Genomic DNA, 17,684 nt, shown 5'->3' on the forward strand with positions numbered 1-17,684 from the left:
CAGCTAGAACACTCACCCTTTAGATGTCCATTCTTACCACAGTGAAGACATAGCAGATTTTCAGGTACAAACACATACTTACTGTGAGGGTTATAAGAGGGAGTAATGTTCAGTCTTCCTAGTCCTTTCTTATTGAAATTACTCTGATTTGTAGCATTTGACAGTAACTTTGAGGATTTTGTCCACTTAAGGGATTTTTCAAGTTCTTCCTTAAGTTTTACAATATCCTGTTCTAATTTGTTACTCTTTTCAAGTGACAGACCAAGTTTTTTCTCAGAGTTTTTCAATTTCTCTTGAATTTAAGCTTGCAACCCATTTGACATTCCATTCAATTTTTCAGCTTCTTTAGTAATCTGGTTCAACTGGTTCTTATGTTCAGAGTTATTTGACTCTAGAGACACCATTCTTGACATTTTCTCTTCAAGTTTAACTTTGTTTTCAGTCAAACTGTCAAGTTCAGCATTCATGGTGTCTCTTTCAGATGTTAACTCCATCACAGAATCAATCATGACTTTTGCCAAAGTTCTCAATTTTTTAAGAGAATATTTATCCAAGTCATTTTTCATATCTAGAAGAGTTACCTGATTGTCCTCTTCTTCATCTTCTGTGTGGTCCATGAGAGCAAACATTTCATTGAAGACAGTTTCCTCCTCATGTACAGCAACCATGGACACATCTTTTGGCTCATCAGGGTCTTCTGAATCACTTGAGGAATCACCCCATGCAGCAAGAGCCTTTTTGACAACCAAGTCTGCAGCAGCTTTTCTATCTCTCTTGCCAAGTACCAGGTCCCTTCCATTATCTTTGTCACTTCTTGGTTTTTGGTAATCCTTGCTTTCATTCTTGAGCAAAGGATACTCTCTGATGAAATGCCCAGCTTTTCCACACTTGTAGCAAGTATCACCTTGAGCAGCATTTCGAGTACCATTTGTTCCTTTTTTATAAACTTTGTTTTTCCTCACAATTTTTTGAAATCTGCTGATGAGATATGTCATATCATCATCACTGGAATCTTCATCTGATTTATACTTCAACATCAATGACTTGTCCTTCTTAGCTTCCTTTTTTGATAAGTCGTAATTCTGATTCATCTCATGTGTCTTCAGATTACCAATCAAAGCATCCATAGTCAGCACCTTCAAATCCTTGGCTTCTGTAATGGCATCAACCTTGCTCTCCAAAGTCTTTGGAAGAATTCGAAGCACTTTTCTGACTTGTTTGGTCATGCTTATGGGTTCACCCAGACTTCGCAGCTCATTTGTAATGGAAGAAAACTTGGTGAACATGTCATGTATTGTTTCTCCTTCCTTCATTTTAAAGTTCTCATATCGTGAGGTTAGCATGTCAATCTTAGATTCTTTAACTTGTTCAGTTCCTTCATGTGCAGTCTTTAAGCAGTCCCAAATTTCTTTAGCAGACTCACAGGCTGACACTCTGTTGTACTCATCAGGTCCTATCCCATAGACAAGAAGAGTTTTAGCTTTGTACCCCGTTTCAATCTTTTTCCTGTCAGTTTCATCATATTTCTGCCTAGGCTTTGGAACAGTAATAGTCTTCTCTCCATCCTTTTCTTCCATCATCGGAACAAATGGTCCATCCAGTACAATATTCCATAACTCGCTATCTTCAGCCATGAGGTAGTCATGCATTCTAACTTTCCACCAACTGTAGAAATGTCCATTGAAACGAGGAGGTCTGTTTGACGACTGACCTTCTTCGAGGTTAAGTGGGGCTGCCATCCTAGAGCAAATATCACTTCCTTGATGTTAACCAAAAAGATAGTGCCTGCTCTGATACCACTTGATAGAATATATGCCTTCACTTAACAAGTAATGGACCAGGTCCCTTACTACACTAATGAATAAAAAGAAAGTTAAATGCAGTAAAATCAATACGATGATTTTACGTGGAAACCTCCTTGCTTAAGGGAGTAAAACCACGACCTGTCTCACAGGATTTTCAATCGTTTTCACTAATCTTCAAAAGCAAAAGTAAAACACGATTACACCAAACGTAAGAAAGAGTTATCAATCTCACAACTAAGCAATAGTCCTCTATTGCTTAACAAGCCTAAGTAGAAAATACTCTACCCACTAAGCTATCCCACTTGGACAACCTAGACTTCTAAAACAACACACCAATTCCTTTATAGATTCAGGAATGGTTTACAGTTTAAGAACAAGAGAATGTATTCCTAAACAACTAGACGAAAAGCTCCAGATATTGCTGTTGTTCTTGGAATAATTCTGCCTTTGCTTTGTGGTAGGCTTTGCAAGAGTTCTTGAAAAGTTTCTATCAAGTTGCAAAAACTGAACAAAATGTTAAGCAAAGTGCCTTTTATATGGGCAAGTCACTTTCCTAAACCTCTTTACCATTGGCTGGAAAAGTCACACTTTCTGACGTCATCGGGAAGTGTGCACCTACTTTCTGTACCGTCTCCAGCTGGCAATGAACTGGCTCCTTATCATGAGAGCCTGGTACCTCTACTAGGTCCCTGAGTTTGTTTCATCTGCAATACTCAAGCAAGAACCCTTCAATACTCAATTAAGAAACTGGTACCTTTACAAGGTCCCCAAGTTTTTCAAATCATCAAAACTACAAATAACAGTTACACATTACACAAATATTCTAAGTATTTATACCACCACATCGATCTTTTATACCAACCCTTCTACCTCCACCCGTCTCCCACCACCCCTCCGACCTTGACTTGTCTCACCCTCTTTATATGCATGATAATATGTTCTAGTCCACCTTTAACCACCTTTTCTACATCTATTAGTCGGAGGTCTTCCATGTATTCGACTTTCCTCAGATTCCAAATGAATGTTACATCATCGTTTGAGTCTCGATCACCAACACTAAATATGAGAAAGAACTTCATGCCACCATTCCAAAATAGTGTTTCGGGAAGACGGGGATCCATTTTTCCTTCTCCAAGTATAGATTATGAAACTATAGTTTATTCTAAAGCTCGTATTTTTGAATGAAATCAGCTAATTTTCCCATAAATACATCGATAGTGATGCTATAGATTATTGATTTAAATTCCACCTTAACAACTTAAAGTCCAACACATCTTTAAGTTTAGCAGACAACTTTGTCATGATGTGTCAAATACAATACCTATGGATGGTGTCTGGAAGTATCTCTTTAATTGTTGTCTTGATATTCTCACATTGATCAGTGAGTATAGTTATTCGAGGTTTGTTACCCATTATTTCCAGCCAAGTCGAGAAAACAAATTTGTATGTCTCATCCCCACTTTTGAGCAAAGCGCAACCCAAAGGAATAAATTGTTTGTGTTGATTCACACCAACAAATGAAGCAAACCACATGTGTCATTAATTCACCAAGTAGTTTTAATCGAAAAAAATAACATCACTAAACTCCTGATACGCATACTTGCAATGTGTGAGAACCCACACTACTTTGAGAAGTCTACCAATATTATCCATGTTAATTACATAAAAGAAGTTCATTGTCCTTCATCTGCATTGAAGCGAAGAATTTTTGTATTGCCGCGGCACCGCAAGACAATGCCCTCATCCTGCGTTGTTGAAGAATGTAGTTTCAGCAATCTTTCGAGGTGCATCTCAGTCTATCAGGACCATCTGCTTGTACTTTCAAAAGTCTAATGTTTTTGGCAAGTCTAATTCCTGCATTTCATGGGATTCAAGGTTTCTTTTCAATGTCTTACTTATTTTCCTGTAACAAAGATGGTTGCAGATCATGATTGTGCTCAGACGTAACTGTTGTAACCCAACATGAACCATCATGCAAATACAACACAATTAACTCTGTATTTGTAATCAACTCTTTTACCTGAATTCTTAGTAGTTGTTTTTCTACTCTTATCACAAGCAAATGAGACATACCTAGCATATTCACAACCTTTTTTTAAAAGTCTTTTTGAGAAGTGCAAACTCATTTAAACGACTATGTTCTTTGTAAAATGCAAAAAGAGACTTAACACTGCAAAAACTATACCTACAAGGGTCTACTATATATTGTTGGTTTGGTAAATCATCATAATTGGTTTTATCTTCATGTTCATCACATTTTTCTTCAGCTTCATATTTATCTCTTTCGTTAAACCTTATTGATTCATCTTGCCCCGGTTGATTTATTTCTTCAAAAAGCATGTTAATAACATCTTCATTATTATTGTGCAAATATGATTCAGCCCATCGTATGCACCATCCGAATTTTCATGATGTTCATCATTTTGGGATAACAAAACTATGATTCTCATCTAAATTCAAAACATTATTCAATATTTCGTTTAATTGACTATTTTGACAATTCAAATCTATTGTGATAAAATTATATAAGTTCAATAATATAATAAATCTTGAACACTAAATGAATCAACAAAATAAAGTTAAACTGAATAGTAAAGTGAAGAAGATAAAATGAGTAAAGTAAGAGAGAGTAAAAAAGAAAGAAAAAGTCAAAGGTAATTTTTTTTTTTTGGAAAAAAATACAGATGATTTTGGAGCCAAAAAAATCATTTTGATCATTTATTCCTGTCATACCAATTCGTGCCAAAATTATATCTTGACATTTAGCATTACTCATTTAAAAATCCGGATTCTGTCATATTTCTCCCCCCTTCCATAAAACGAGTTGGGAACCAAAATAAGCCACAAAAATATAAAAGTAACTAAAATAAGCCACTATTTTAGTAAGTAACTAAAATAAGCTTAGTGGAAGAAAAAGTTCCACTATATCCAATTTTCTAAACGTTTTTCGTTACTGTCATAACGTTTATTTTTAACATATAACGGAACTTTTTCTTCCACTTTATAAAGTGAAACTTTTTATTCCACTTTATAAAGTGGAAGAAAATCTTCCAATTTATGAAAAGTAACCTTTTCATTTTCACCTTCACCTTCTCTCATTTTTCTTTTCATGGCTTTCAAAAAAAAATCACTTTGAAGATGGACATCTGCATCAAAAATTCACTTAAAAAAATAAGTGTTAGACATAGCGATAATCATTTGCGTCAAAAGTAGGCGAGACATGAAAATTTGAGGATGTCCCAACATTTTCCGTCATTTCAAAGTGTGAGGACTAACCAAAATAATTATTTAGTCCATAACTTGGAGCAATATCCCTATCTTGCTGAGGTAAACCCCTACAAAATATATAATAATAAGAATAATAAATAATATAAATTAATAAATAATTGACAAAATCAACAAACAATAATTGAAATATAATAATTGAGCATTACCGATCACTATCATTGATAGTTTTGTTTAAATCAAAATCATATCGGCCGGTAAGAGTATTTTGATAATGAGACATTTTAGGAAAATCAGTAGATTGAGTTATCGGAAATTCATCAATGCTATTATGATTTTCTAATTAGGGATGAACATCGACTGATAAAGGAGAACGTTGTTGACTAATCTTAAGCTCCTTCCTAACATAGATTCCAAGTATTGTTGACTTGATTTGATCTATATAGTAATTTGGAACCCTTAAAAAGTCGGTCAACGATTCTTCATTAAATATAATTCACTCTCCAAAATTTACTTGTCCATGTGATAAAAATGAAGTAGGGTATTTTCCGGCTATAATCAAATTATAATCGTATTGTTTATACCTATTCATTTATAAATTGATGAAATAAATTTATGATATCGGACATTTATTGGATATTTAGCATTGTGTTTGTGAGGACAATTATGATAAATGGTATTTCTGTCATGTATAATTTCGTCATCCCAATCAATTGAAACTTTAACTTTAGGTGTAGAAGATATTTTTTTTAGATTGAAATGAACAAATATAGAAGACTTTATGTTGTAGGTGTTATCGACTATGTATAAACGTCCTTAAATAGATTTTTCAGAATAAAATAATAAAAATACATAATGAAATATTTTTTTCCGTTTTAATGACATATCAAATCAATATAATTTATATGACAACACTGAAAAAGCTTATTCAAGACGTGAAAAATATTTTTCTTGTAAAGTGTAATAAAAAGTTCCACTTTATAAAGTGGAATAAAAAGTTTCACTTTATAAAATGGAATAAAAAGTTTCACTTTATAAAGTGGAAGAAAAAACTCCACTTTATAAAGTGTAAGAAAAAGTTCCGTTATATATTAAAAATAAACGTTATGAAACTAACGGAAAACGTTTAAATTATTGGATATAGTGAAACTGTTTCTTCCACTAAACTTATTTTAGTTACTTACTAAAATAGTAGCTTATTTTGATTACTTTTATATTTTTATGGCTTATTTTGGTTTTACAACTACTGATGGCTATTCTTTAAAGGCACATGATCATTGAGATTTGACAGGTTGTTCATATATTGGGGGAAAAATAGTTGACTATTCTTTAAAGGCACGACCATTGAGATTTGGCAAGTTGTTCATAATATTTGAAGAAAATAAAATAATGATTTATCTATCTTTTATCAATTCCATCTGACTAGGCATGTAATCATTCATTACTACTCAGTAGTTGTAAATATATTAAAAGTATTCAATCTTAATTTATTTGTTATTTTTATATGATACTTTATTTCATTTTATTATTTATATTATAAGATTAGGTAAAAGTGTTGTTATTGAAAAACGTACAAATTTCAGTGGGACAAGTCAGACAAAAAATATTTTAAAGGGATCTAGATGTACATCGGAATTTTGTTAATTTCAAATTCTCCAATGTCTCTTCCTCTAAAATGTTGACTATTCTATCAAAATCACATTAATAAATTTTAAGTGGTAAATGTCTCAAATATAGTTAAACTTCAACAGAAATTGTTGTAACAATATTTAACTTTGATAATGACGACCTTTTACCTTTTACATTATTTAATAGTATATTTAAAAATTATATATATTATTTAATAGTATATTTAAAAATTATATATATTATTTAATAGTATATTTAAAAATTATATATATGTATGTGAATATCATAAATATTACATTCTTTTAAATAGTAATGAATCTAGGTGGACACATATTTACCTTTAAGTACACTATCAAATAATGTAAAAGTAAAAAATACTCCATAAAATTTAATATCGTCACAACAATTTCGATCAAAACTAAAATACTTTTCCGAGTTTTTTCTCTTGATTTAACTATTGGCCACATGTAAACTTTTGACTAGTAGTGGCAATAAATAATTGATGCTTTGATTGATGTCCTCAAACCCCTATATAACCAATCCATCATAAAGTTGTTCATGGTGCATCACAAATAACTTTTGACTAGCCAAATTAAAGAGAAACAAAAAAATGGAACCAATGATGAAACAAGGAAAACATTTTGTTTTGGTACATGGTGCATGCCATGGAGGTTGGAGTTGGCACAAATTAAAACCATTGTTGGAGGGTGCAGGCCATAAGGTCACTGCCCTTGATTTAGCAGCCTCTGGGATTGATTTGAGAAAAATACAACAACTTCACACACTTTATGATTACACTTTGCCATTGATGGAGTTGATGGAATCTCTTCCACAAGAAGAGAAAGTCATACTAGTTGGACATAGTCTTGGTGGTATGAATTTGGGACTTGCTATGGAAAAATACCCTAAAAAGATTTATGTTGCTGTTTTCCTCGCTGCCTTCATGCCTGATTCTATTCACATGTCATCCTATGTCTTGAATCAGGTGAGTATAATATGTTTACTTTGTCATTTTAAGATAATTTTTGTGCTTCTTATTCACTTGTTAATTTAGAATCCTTTTTATACTTATATCAATAGGGGGGTGTTCATGGTTGGGATAAAAATCAATTCAAACTGAAAAATTAAATTAAACTGATTTAATTTAAATTTTAATTTGATTTGATTTTAGATTTTTAAGAATCGATAGTATTTCGTTTGGTTATGATTTTGTTTGAAGAAATTATTGAACCGAACTAGCAAGTTATATACATAAATTTTATTATTATACATACATAATATTTATATTCATCATGTTTCATCAAAATTTATTTATAATCTACTTATGAAAAAAATGTCCAAGGTGAGAACATTTTTCTTGTTGGTTTCATGTATATGAGTGTTTATCGAAATTCTTTGTGGGACTGAAAAATTTAATTCTCTTCCTTCTAATGCCAAAATAATGAATTTTGAAGTTTTATTCAGTAAATTGAATTATCGAAAGTTCTGTAATGACATTCATTTTAACTATTTTTTCGTTTGAATGAATTGTTGTCATTTTTTCACGTTTTGAATGAATTGTTTCTTTTATTTTTATGTATAGTTAATAACTGAACTAAACCAAATAAAAATAAAAAATAATCAAATCGATAAATATACAGTATATTTGATTTAGTTTGATTTTGATAATTTTAAAACCAATTAAATAATTTGATTTTAATTTTAATGAATAATCAATCCAAAGCAACCCGTCAACATTGCTTGTTTTTCTAAGTCTAATAATATTTTTTTGCATAATTTATAAAGTTTTGTAATTCTTTCGTAATATTCAATTTGTTTGGTATTTTATGACTTTTTTTAGCTTTATGTGGTCATCACCTAATACTACTCCCAGAAAATCTATGTGAATATTACACAATTCCATTTATTTTTACTTATTATTATTTCATTATATACAAAAAAAATTAGTCTAAAAGTATGTGTAACATGTCCTAAGTGTTAACTCATATCTCCCTAAAAAATCTACAAGGATTACTTTTTGTATATGTGTTTTAAAATTAGGTCGGATAGTTAGGAACATAAAAGACTCTTTTATTTTTTAATATAAATGTCAAGTGATAATATATAAAAATGATGTGAAAAATTCATTTGGCATTTAAAGAAAAGTAAAATAAGTTGGATATTTCGAGTTGACCAACTAACACCCATAAAGGCATATATTGACCAAAAGTTGAAAGGCGAGGGTATAAATGGACCAAACTTTAAACGGGGTATATCTAGACCTTTTTGAATAGTTTAGGGGCATATTTGACCCTTTTCCCTTGAATATAAATGTCAAGTGATAATACATAAAAACGATGTGAAAAATCCATTTGGCATTTTAAAAAAAGTAAAATGAGTTGGATATTTCGAGTTGGCCAAGTCCAACTAACGCCCAAAAGGGCATATGTAGACCAAAAATTGGACGACGGGTATAAATGAACCAAACTTTAAACGGGGTGTATCTAAACCTTTTTGAATAGTTTAGGAACATACTTGATCCTTTTCCCTTATATTAAAAAAAAAATAGACATATGAGACTCACTATATCTATATGTCAAAAATATATTTATTGATTATACTACAGTTCAATAAAGAATTTTAACATGTAAACTTTCAAAGTTAATTAATTATGGCCTCCTACATAGAAATCAAACGAAGGAAGCCAAGGTTGTAACTTTACTGGCCCATGTTAATTTGACAGAACTCTTAATTATTTTTTTTATTTGAAGTCTTTTTTATTAAATTAATTTTTATTAATAAATTTATTGGCATTCTAAGTCTGAATATCATAATCTTATGTAGTTATTTAATGCTGAAGTATATCACATAAAAATATTACACCAAACTCTTTTTACTTAATTCTCTTCAATTACATTTCACTTTTTAATCTATCAATTATTAATTTTCTTTTGTTGGTATATGCATATAATTTAAAATATATGATGAAGAAGTCATATATTATTATTATTAGTAGTAAAATAATAGATAATTTTATAATATATGCTCGTTGTGAATATATTGTTTTACTTATAAATTAAATTTTAATGTGATTTTATCAAGTACTATGAACGGACGCCAGCAGAAAATTGGTTAGACACTCAATTTTTACCATATGGTACACCTGAAGAGCCACTCACATCCATGTTTTTTGGCCCTAAATTTTTGGCTCACAAGCTCTACCAATTATGCTCTCCTGAGGTAACCTCTACTCTTTAACTATGTACTTTATTTAATTTTAATATTTGTTTATGGTTAGGGTCAAAAACATATTTAAATTATTTATCATGTTAAGTTTCACTTATAAACTATTGAGACTGTGAGTTTCCTACTTGAAATATAAGTCAATGGTTAATGAAGCACATTTAGACGTTTCATAGACCAAATGTTGTCTAGAAATGCTTCTAAACATGTTTGTCCATAAAATCTTTGTCCACCTAACATATATAGTGACTCTATTTGCTTACACATCATATTTTTTATTGATTTCCTTAAAAGCATGATGTCATGACAGAAACACAACCATGACTAAGAAGGTGGATATCATGGTTGGAATAAACTAAGTTCTTCCGTGATAGTTTTAACTTTGGCTTAATTCATTTACAGCCATTTAAAGTTGTCCGTATTATTTATTTTAATATCTTAACTAGGACTAGTACCTATTAGACACTCTAATATTAATAAATATGTATCTATTGAACACAAAATCAAAATCAAGTTTAAAAATAATGTGTGCGTGATTCACACGATGTGTCTTAAAAAAGTCACAAATAAAACTATGACATGTGGCATGTGGATCCAATTTAGCCATAAAAATGAATTTTCAATTTTAAAAATTAAACAACAATTTCAACCATTAAACTTTTGGTGTTTCTTCTTTGTTTTCACCACTGTCACTTTGTTCTCACCTCCTCCAGCAAGATCCATTTTTTTCTTATTATAAACTATGGGATTAAGCATGATATAAATAGTGGAACATTATAATGTATGTGTAGTTTAGCGAAGTGATGTTTATGGAAAATAAATTAACGTAAGTGAACGACGGCGTAGAGAAATCCAGCGTACTCAAGTTATTTTGTAGAATTCTCTAATATTACTTTAATAAATTTAATGGGATTATATTTTAATTTGAGTGGTGATATTTACTTAAAATGACCAGATATAAAAAACAGACAGACGTCGGCCTACTTTTTAAACTCCAATATGGAAATCTTCTTTCTTGTTACAAAGTTAATCCATAGATTCAGATTTTCTTGATATAAAGAATGAAAAAAAAATGCAGAAGTTTGAGACAAAAAATGGGGAAAGAAGAATAGAAGCAGAGGAAAGAAGTGCACAAGTTTGACTCAAAAAGAAAATGAAAAAGAAGACATAATTACTTTCTTTTGCTGATTAAGAAATCATTTTTAAACTAAAAAAAATAATCATTATTTCCTAGTGTCAATAAAAGAAAAAATGTCCAAGTTTTTAATAAAAAAAAATAATTAAAAAAATTATTTAGATCTATTCACGCGCTTAACATACGTGGAATCTATATTTATTGCCACATCCACATTTTATGTTTAATAGGTTAACATTTTATATATTTTAAGTGTGTAATAGATAATAGTCTTAGTTAAAATGTCTAAGTGAACAATACGGACAACTTTAGGTGACCGTAGATGACTTAAGTCTTTAATCTTTTACCTTAACTTTTAACTTAATATTACTTTTATTTAGATTTTGCCAAGGTGGAACTATTTTTTTTTTTCACTTGGAATGCCACGTGATAGAATTTGTAAACAAAAGAGAGAATCTATACACACTATAAAAAAAAATGTTAGATGTGTATTATTCTAGTGACTGTTGGATTAAGTTCAAATAGGAAAAATAAGTAATATGCTAGTTCTTTTTTTCTCTTTGGAAATAAAAGCAAGCTTACATGATTTGGTAGGATGTTGCATTAGCATCATCATTAGTGAGACCAAGCTCTTTGTTTCTGGAAGATTTGTCAAAGGAAAAGTACTTGAGTGATGAAGTATATGGATCGGTGAAGAGAGTTTACATAGTATGCACTGAGGACAAAGGCATACCACAAGAATTTCAACAATGGCAAATTGACAACATTGGTGTGACAGAAGCAATGGAGATTAAAGGTGCTGATCATATGGCAATGCTATGTATGCCTAAACAACTTTGTGACACTCTCTTGGAGATTGCCCATAAATACAATTAATCTCAAGTCATTATTCATTTTGCTCTTTACATAATTAATTATTTGTTCTTCCTTTCAACCGAAAAAAATATGTTGTGTTAATTCTATGTACCTGTTGAAGAGTGTGGTGAGATAACTAAACATTTCTTTGGTCTACTTATACCAAAAATATTTCGTGTTTAATACTTTTGCTCTGTTTTTATTTGTCGTGTTGCATTTTTAAATGTCAATTTGATTAATTTTCAAAGTTAAATTAGATTATATTAATTTGATATTTTAAACAAAATTTTAAATGTTCAATAATTATATGAAAAGTACTATAAATTGTAATTTTTGCATATCATGTATGATGAAAAAATATGTTTTACAATATTAATTTAAATTCTGATATTTTAACTTTAAAAATAAAAATTATGACAATTAAAAGTGGACGAATGAAGTAGCTTTTATCCTTCCCAAATTACTATTTAAAGGTTTGTGTTATTTATAGTAGCTATATATTGTTAGATTCATAGGCTTATCATTATATTCGAAAGTGTTTAAAATAAATATGCAGAAATGAAATAAATAAATTATAATTACATCCCTAAGTAAATTATAATTACATAATTATCATAAGTACAATATTTCATATATGTTTATGAGCATCCAGAATGTCCAACAAAGCTCGGAGATATATGACCGGCGAGCAACTCATCTCAGACATAGCAATAATTCGCTTCAATGTATTTGACTCGTTTATGAGATACGAAATTTTTTATTATACATTAATCAGATTCTCATGTTTCACATGTTAGAATCGAAAATAATCAGGTATCACATAAAAGTTAATAGCGCGAATTTTAAAAGACTATGAATAAAAAGACATACGAGAAATATATCAAAAGGCACAAAAAATTATTAATATGGTTCGATTAATCGACCTATGATCATAAGGGAGATGAGTAATCTACTATATAAATAGGAGAATACAGAATATAGAGAAAAATAATCTCAATCAATTCACTCGGATTACAACGGGGCTCACAAAAGTGATTATATATTACTTGCGTCCCACAACCCCATAAATTTGTATGGAACATCATAGATGTATAAATGAGTTTTTTTTTTTTGTATAAACAGAAAAAACAAATTTATACAAATATAACCATCTGAATTTTAAACAATTATTCAAACTATATTATACAAAATTTATACAAATTATATTATACAAATTTTGAATTATACAAACGTGAGAATTATACAAAATTGAAAACTCAGCCCACAAATTATTCTAAATATTGGTCGCAAATGGCAATTGACTAAAACTATCACTATAATGACTAATTAACTGGTATATGTTGTAAAGGGATATTTACCTATAATTATTTTTGGCCTATTTTACATGGATAATGTATTATATATCCTTATTTACGAGTTATAGCATATATGTTTTACTTTTACACAAATTACCCTTATTTTTCTTACCAAAAATAGCTAATACATATTTAATGGTCTCTCTTTTTCTTTTTTTTTCTTTTTTTTCTTTTTTTCTTATTTCTCCCCTCTTTCTTTTTCTCTTTCTCTCTCCTATTTCTCTTCTTTCTCTTTCACCCTTTTTTTTAAAAAAAAATTTGATTATTTTAATATAAGACTTGATTTGAATTGGTATTATAAATAGTTTTTACAAAATTGAAATTTATATCTTAATATATAAGGATATTTTGTGAAGACTGCAATTTATTTTTGGAGATAATAAAATATGAAGGTTTTTTTGACGTCATTAATAAATTAATAAATATAAATTATATTTGCAATACATTTAAAATTTAATACATTATACATATTATAGGAATTCTTCATGCACATAGTGAATATATTATTAATATACTTTTAATACAATAATAATACAATTTAACATTTTTAATAAGAGAAAAAAGATAAAAATAATTATAATACATTTTTAATTCAATATACAATACATATTAAAGGCATATTTCAATGCACGTGGTGAATATGTAACTAAAACATTTTTAATACAATATCATATTTTAATACTGTTAATAAGAGGAAAAATAAACAAACAGTTATAATACATTTTGAATTCAACATATTATAGGCATGCTTTAATGCGTGTGATGAATATATATGTACAATATTTTTAATACAAAATATTACAAGTATTACATATGAATTTCAAACATTCCGATACTATTCAAATTAGTTTACATTGTTAGAAATGTATTATATTTATTTTGAAATAGTAACTATCGAATTCATAGTGATGTATGATATCAAATTCGAATTGTATCATAACTATCATTTATATTTATACAATTTTAATACAGATTTTTAGAACTCACCTCTCTTTTTTCGTAAGCACCATTACCAGAGACCACCAATTGTTTATATTTGATACAGTTTGATATAACCTTCATACAATTTTTCTGAATTTCACCTAATATACAATTTTAATATGTTTATATCAAATGACTATTAAACTTAAAAATATGTCATATATGGTAATAAAAATAAAGTAACACTTAAAAGCATAATTAATCTAATAAATTATATTATTTATATAAAAAAACCATTCTTTTAATTTTTCGGAAAATTTTATATATGGCAAACTTAATTGATTAAATAACATTATTTGGGTATAGTTTACCTAATTACATTCTATGAGTATAATTTAGTTATTTAGGTATCTTTAATTTTTTATATAACGTTTCTTTTATTTTTTATTTATACAATTTTCTTTTAGAAAAAGTGGTTTGTAACTGAAGCGTTAAATAAGCTAACAATAAATTTAGATAATGCCATAATTTAAGGTAAACGTTCAAAGTTATTTTATTTTTCCAAAAAATAAGAAGTATACAGCAATTGAAAGACAAGATAAACTTATTTCTGCGCTTTGACGAAGCAGCAGTTCATCTATTTTATTTTATTTTTGTATATTCAAATACAAGTAATGGTTCATTGGATGAAAATTCATGTTTATTATAGCAATAATTATACAATGTTCTATTGGATTTACAAATTTGGATATATGTGTGTTCCTTAGTGTGTTGAGAATTGTATATGTCCATAACGTAAGTGTATATAATTTTTTTGGAGTGTTTTTCTTTTAAAAACTGGTTTCAATGTTTATCGTAAACGACAGTATGTCGTAGCAGTAATTTCAATTTGCAGTAGTATATTAATTTTTTTTGTATACAAAGGTCGTGTTATTTAATTGTATATAAGTTCAAAAGTTTAGTTTTGTATCTATTTTACTTGTGATATAGTTGTGTAGTATACGTTCTGTGATTTCTAATTTTGCATATACAAATACTGAAGTAATGTATATGTTGAAAAAATATGTAAATTTTTTAAGATGAAAACCCGTAGGATACAATTATATACTTTTTTTTGAAGTAGTATTTGTATTAGAAAGAAGATAAGTGTAAACATAAGTTTGTCATTATTTATTAATCTGATTGTATAAAAGTCTTGTATTAATTGTATATATGATTTCTGTAAATGATTTGAAATAAAATTTTGTTTGAAAATTCAGTAGATAATGGCCTCATTGGCTATTTTTGTTATGCATTCTAGAAAATGGGACGATGCAAATAGGTACATTGATCATACTATAGAGGGAATAGTTTTTAAGGAACAATCTACGTTTCTTGAGTTTTATACTACTATTGCCAAACAGATTGGTGTTGATATGAATAATAAGATTTTGAAGATTGAGTACAAGGTTGAAGAAAGCAATAAACGAGTGGTTATACACAATGACATGGGTGTCAGGGTGTACGTAATGCTTAAAAAGGACAACATTGATTTTAACAAGTTTTCGATTTGTATAACTATTTTGGATTCATGTGATAGACATATTTCTCAGTGTCAAGGTTTATCATATGGAGATATGGGGGTGTTGGCAACTGTTGCTATAAAATGATTCTCTTGGTATGATTGTTGCTGAATCGGAGGAAACAAATGTTGCATTTGTATCAATTGATACAACTGGGGTGATTTCAAATGAATCTAACAAGCATGTTGAGGTTGATCAAGTATACAAGGACAAATTAATTTTTGAAAGCGGTCATGGAAACATATGCGATTGAAAAGAGGTTTCAATATAAAACTGCTAGGTCAAATTCAATCAGGTAGTGTGCCTTTCAATTATCGTCTTTTAAAATGTATAAATATTTTTATTGCATAGTGTAAAATAAATTTGTATACTATATCATTGATTAAATGTGATGAAAAATATCATGCAGTTATACTATTATTCTAAGGGATGTGAATGGTTAATGAAGGCTTCTAATATCAACAAATATGGAATGTTCAAAATTTGAGCATTCAACAGTAAGCATACATGTCCTTTAAAAGATAGAGTTTATTCACAACGACATGTAACTAGCAATTTGATTGGAGGCATTGTGAAACCTAAATTGGTCGATCATAAGCGTAAATATATAGCAGCTGATATAAAAAAAGATGTTAAGATTGATCCTGGAGTTAATGTTAACTATACGTTGGCTTGGAGGGCCAGGGAGAAAGCATTGAAATCTTAGAGAGTTACACCAGCTGGATCATATGCAAAGTTACATGCGTATTTGTATATGATGGATATCACTTATCCGGGGTCTCATATACGTATGAAAAAGCTGTTGCATTGAATACATTTATGCAAGAATTCATGCATTGTAGAGCAATAGTCGTGGTGGATGGTAGTCATCCGAGAGGTCCATATAATGGGACATTTATTGCAACAAGTACGACAGATGGCGCAGGTATATATATATACATCTGATTCCTTGGAATTTATGACTTTCAACACTGTTTTGAAGTAATCTTCAATAATTTTTCTCAAATCGGCGAAATCGTCCTTGATCTATATGAATAATATGCATTTTTGATTGATAATTGTATATAATCTTCGCAACTAACTTATATTTATATAATAACTAATTTTTTGAATGCTTCAAATTCATCATGCGAAATGGTAATGCATGTAGACTTCTTGCTTTGTCCCATTTGTGTTCTGTCTTGTATACCTTTTTGCTCTCCACGTTTATTATTGTGTGACGTACCGACATCACTCTGTTTCTCAACACTGTTGACGTTGATGGATTGTGATCGTGTGACTTGCCGCGGCATTGATCTTCGTGTGTAGATCTTAATTGCCTTTGGTGAAGATTTGTTGAGGGAGATAACTTGAACAACTTGCTTTTTCTTTTTCCTAATCGGAGAGGAACATTCAATAACTTTCTCTTTTTCTTTTCTGCTTGTTATAATAGGTGGGTTTTGGAAATCATCATCCGGCTCTGTAGCTTTATTGTAATCAGAACACTCAATCTGCGGGGCTTGTGAAATTGATTGGTGTGTCAGTGGAGAAATTTGGAGTATTTTAATTTTCATCGCTTTTGGTTCAATATTTCTTAACTTAATTTGCATAATCATGAAAATTGTAAGTCAATATAAACAAAATGTGATATACAAATTGTAGTTAAAAATGCATAGAGGATTATCTGCATCTTTGAAAATTGTTTTCATGAAATAATCACAACGAGGATGGTCGTTTTTAGTCACCTAATTGATAATCCGAAGAATGTGACTAAAAACTTTGATAGCAATCTTGTCATCAACATACGAGAAACATTCATAAAACCAAACTTGCATTGGAAGGGGGAAGCCCTGAATCGTATAGTGTCCAGTTGGTTTTATCTTGTTGTTGATCGATTTTTAAAGTTCATTAAAAGTCTTTCGACCCCACGGATAATCCAAAAATCTACCTGTTTCAACCAAATCAAAGTCCAACCTATCTATTGTTGTCGGTGGAC

General features: G+C 29.5%; 2 protein-coding genes across 2 annotated transcripts; one reads left to right on the top strand and one right to left on the bottom strand.

Moving 5' to 3' along the window:
* Positions 1-299: 299 nt before the first annotated feature.
* LOC138347424 (uncharacterized) lies at positions 300-1,739 on the bottom strand. Its single transcript, XM_069295719.1, has one exon. The coding sequence runs from the start codon at positions 1,737-1,739 to the stop codon at positions 300-302; it is 1,440 nt and encodes a 479-aa protein (XP_069151820.1).
* Positions 1,740-7,194: 5,455 nt separating this feature from the next.
* On the top strand, positions 7,195-12,054 carry LOC101259817 (salicylic acid-binding protein 2). The gene is made up of 3 exons (XM_004234858.5): positions 7,195-7,644; positions 9,741-9,878; positions 11,611-12,054. The coding sequence occupies exons 1-3, from the start codon at positions 7,270-7,272 to the stop codon at positions 11,890-11,892; spliced, it is 795 nt and encodes a 264-aa protein (XP_004234906.1). The 5' UTR covers positions 7,195-7,269; the 3' UTR covers positions 11,893-12,054.
* Positions 12,055-17,684: the final 5,630 nt, after the last annotated feature.

This window comes from Solanum lycopersicum, chromosome 3, assembly GCF_036512215.1.
Source record: "Solanum lycopersicum chromosome 3, SLM_r2.1".
Classification (NCBI taxonomy): Eukaryota; Viridiplantae; Streptophyta; class Magnoliopsida; order Solanales; family Solanaceae; genus Solanum; species Solanum lycopersicum.

Excerpts from the sequence above, each read along its gene's own strand:
- LOC101259817 (XM_004234858.5), top strand. The coding sequence starts at position 7,270 with ATGGAACCAATGATGAAACAAGGAAAACATTTTGTTTTGGTACATGGT. Across the intron at positions 7,645-9,740 it reads CATCCTATGTCTTGAATCAG|TACTATGAACGGACGCCAGC; the intron begins GTGAGTATAATA and ends GATTTTATCAAG. Across the intron at positions 9,879-11,610 it reads ACCAATTATGCTCTCCTGAG|GATGTTGCATTAGCATCATC; the intron begins GTAACCTCTACT and ends ATGATTTGGTAG.
- LOC138347424 (XM_069295719.1), bottom strand. The coding sequence starts at position 1,739 with ATGGCAGCCCCACTTAACCTCGAAGAAGGTCAGTCGTCAAACAGACCT.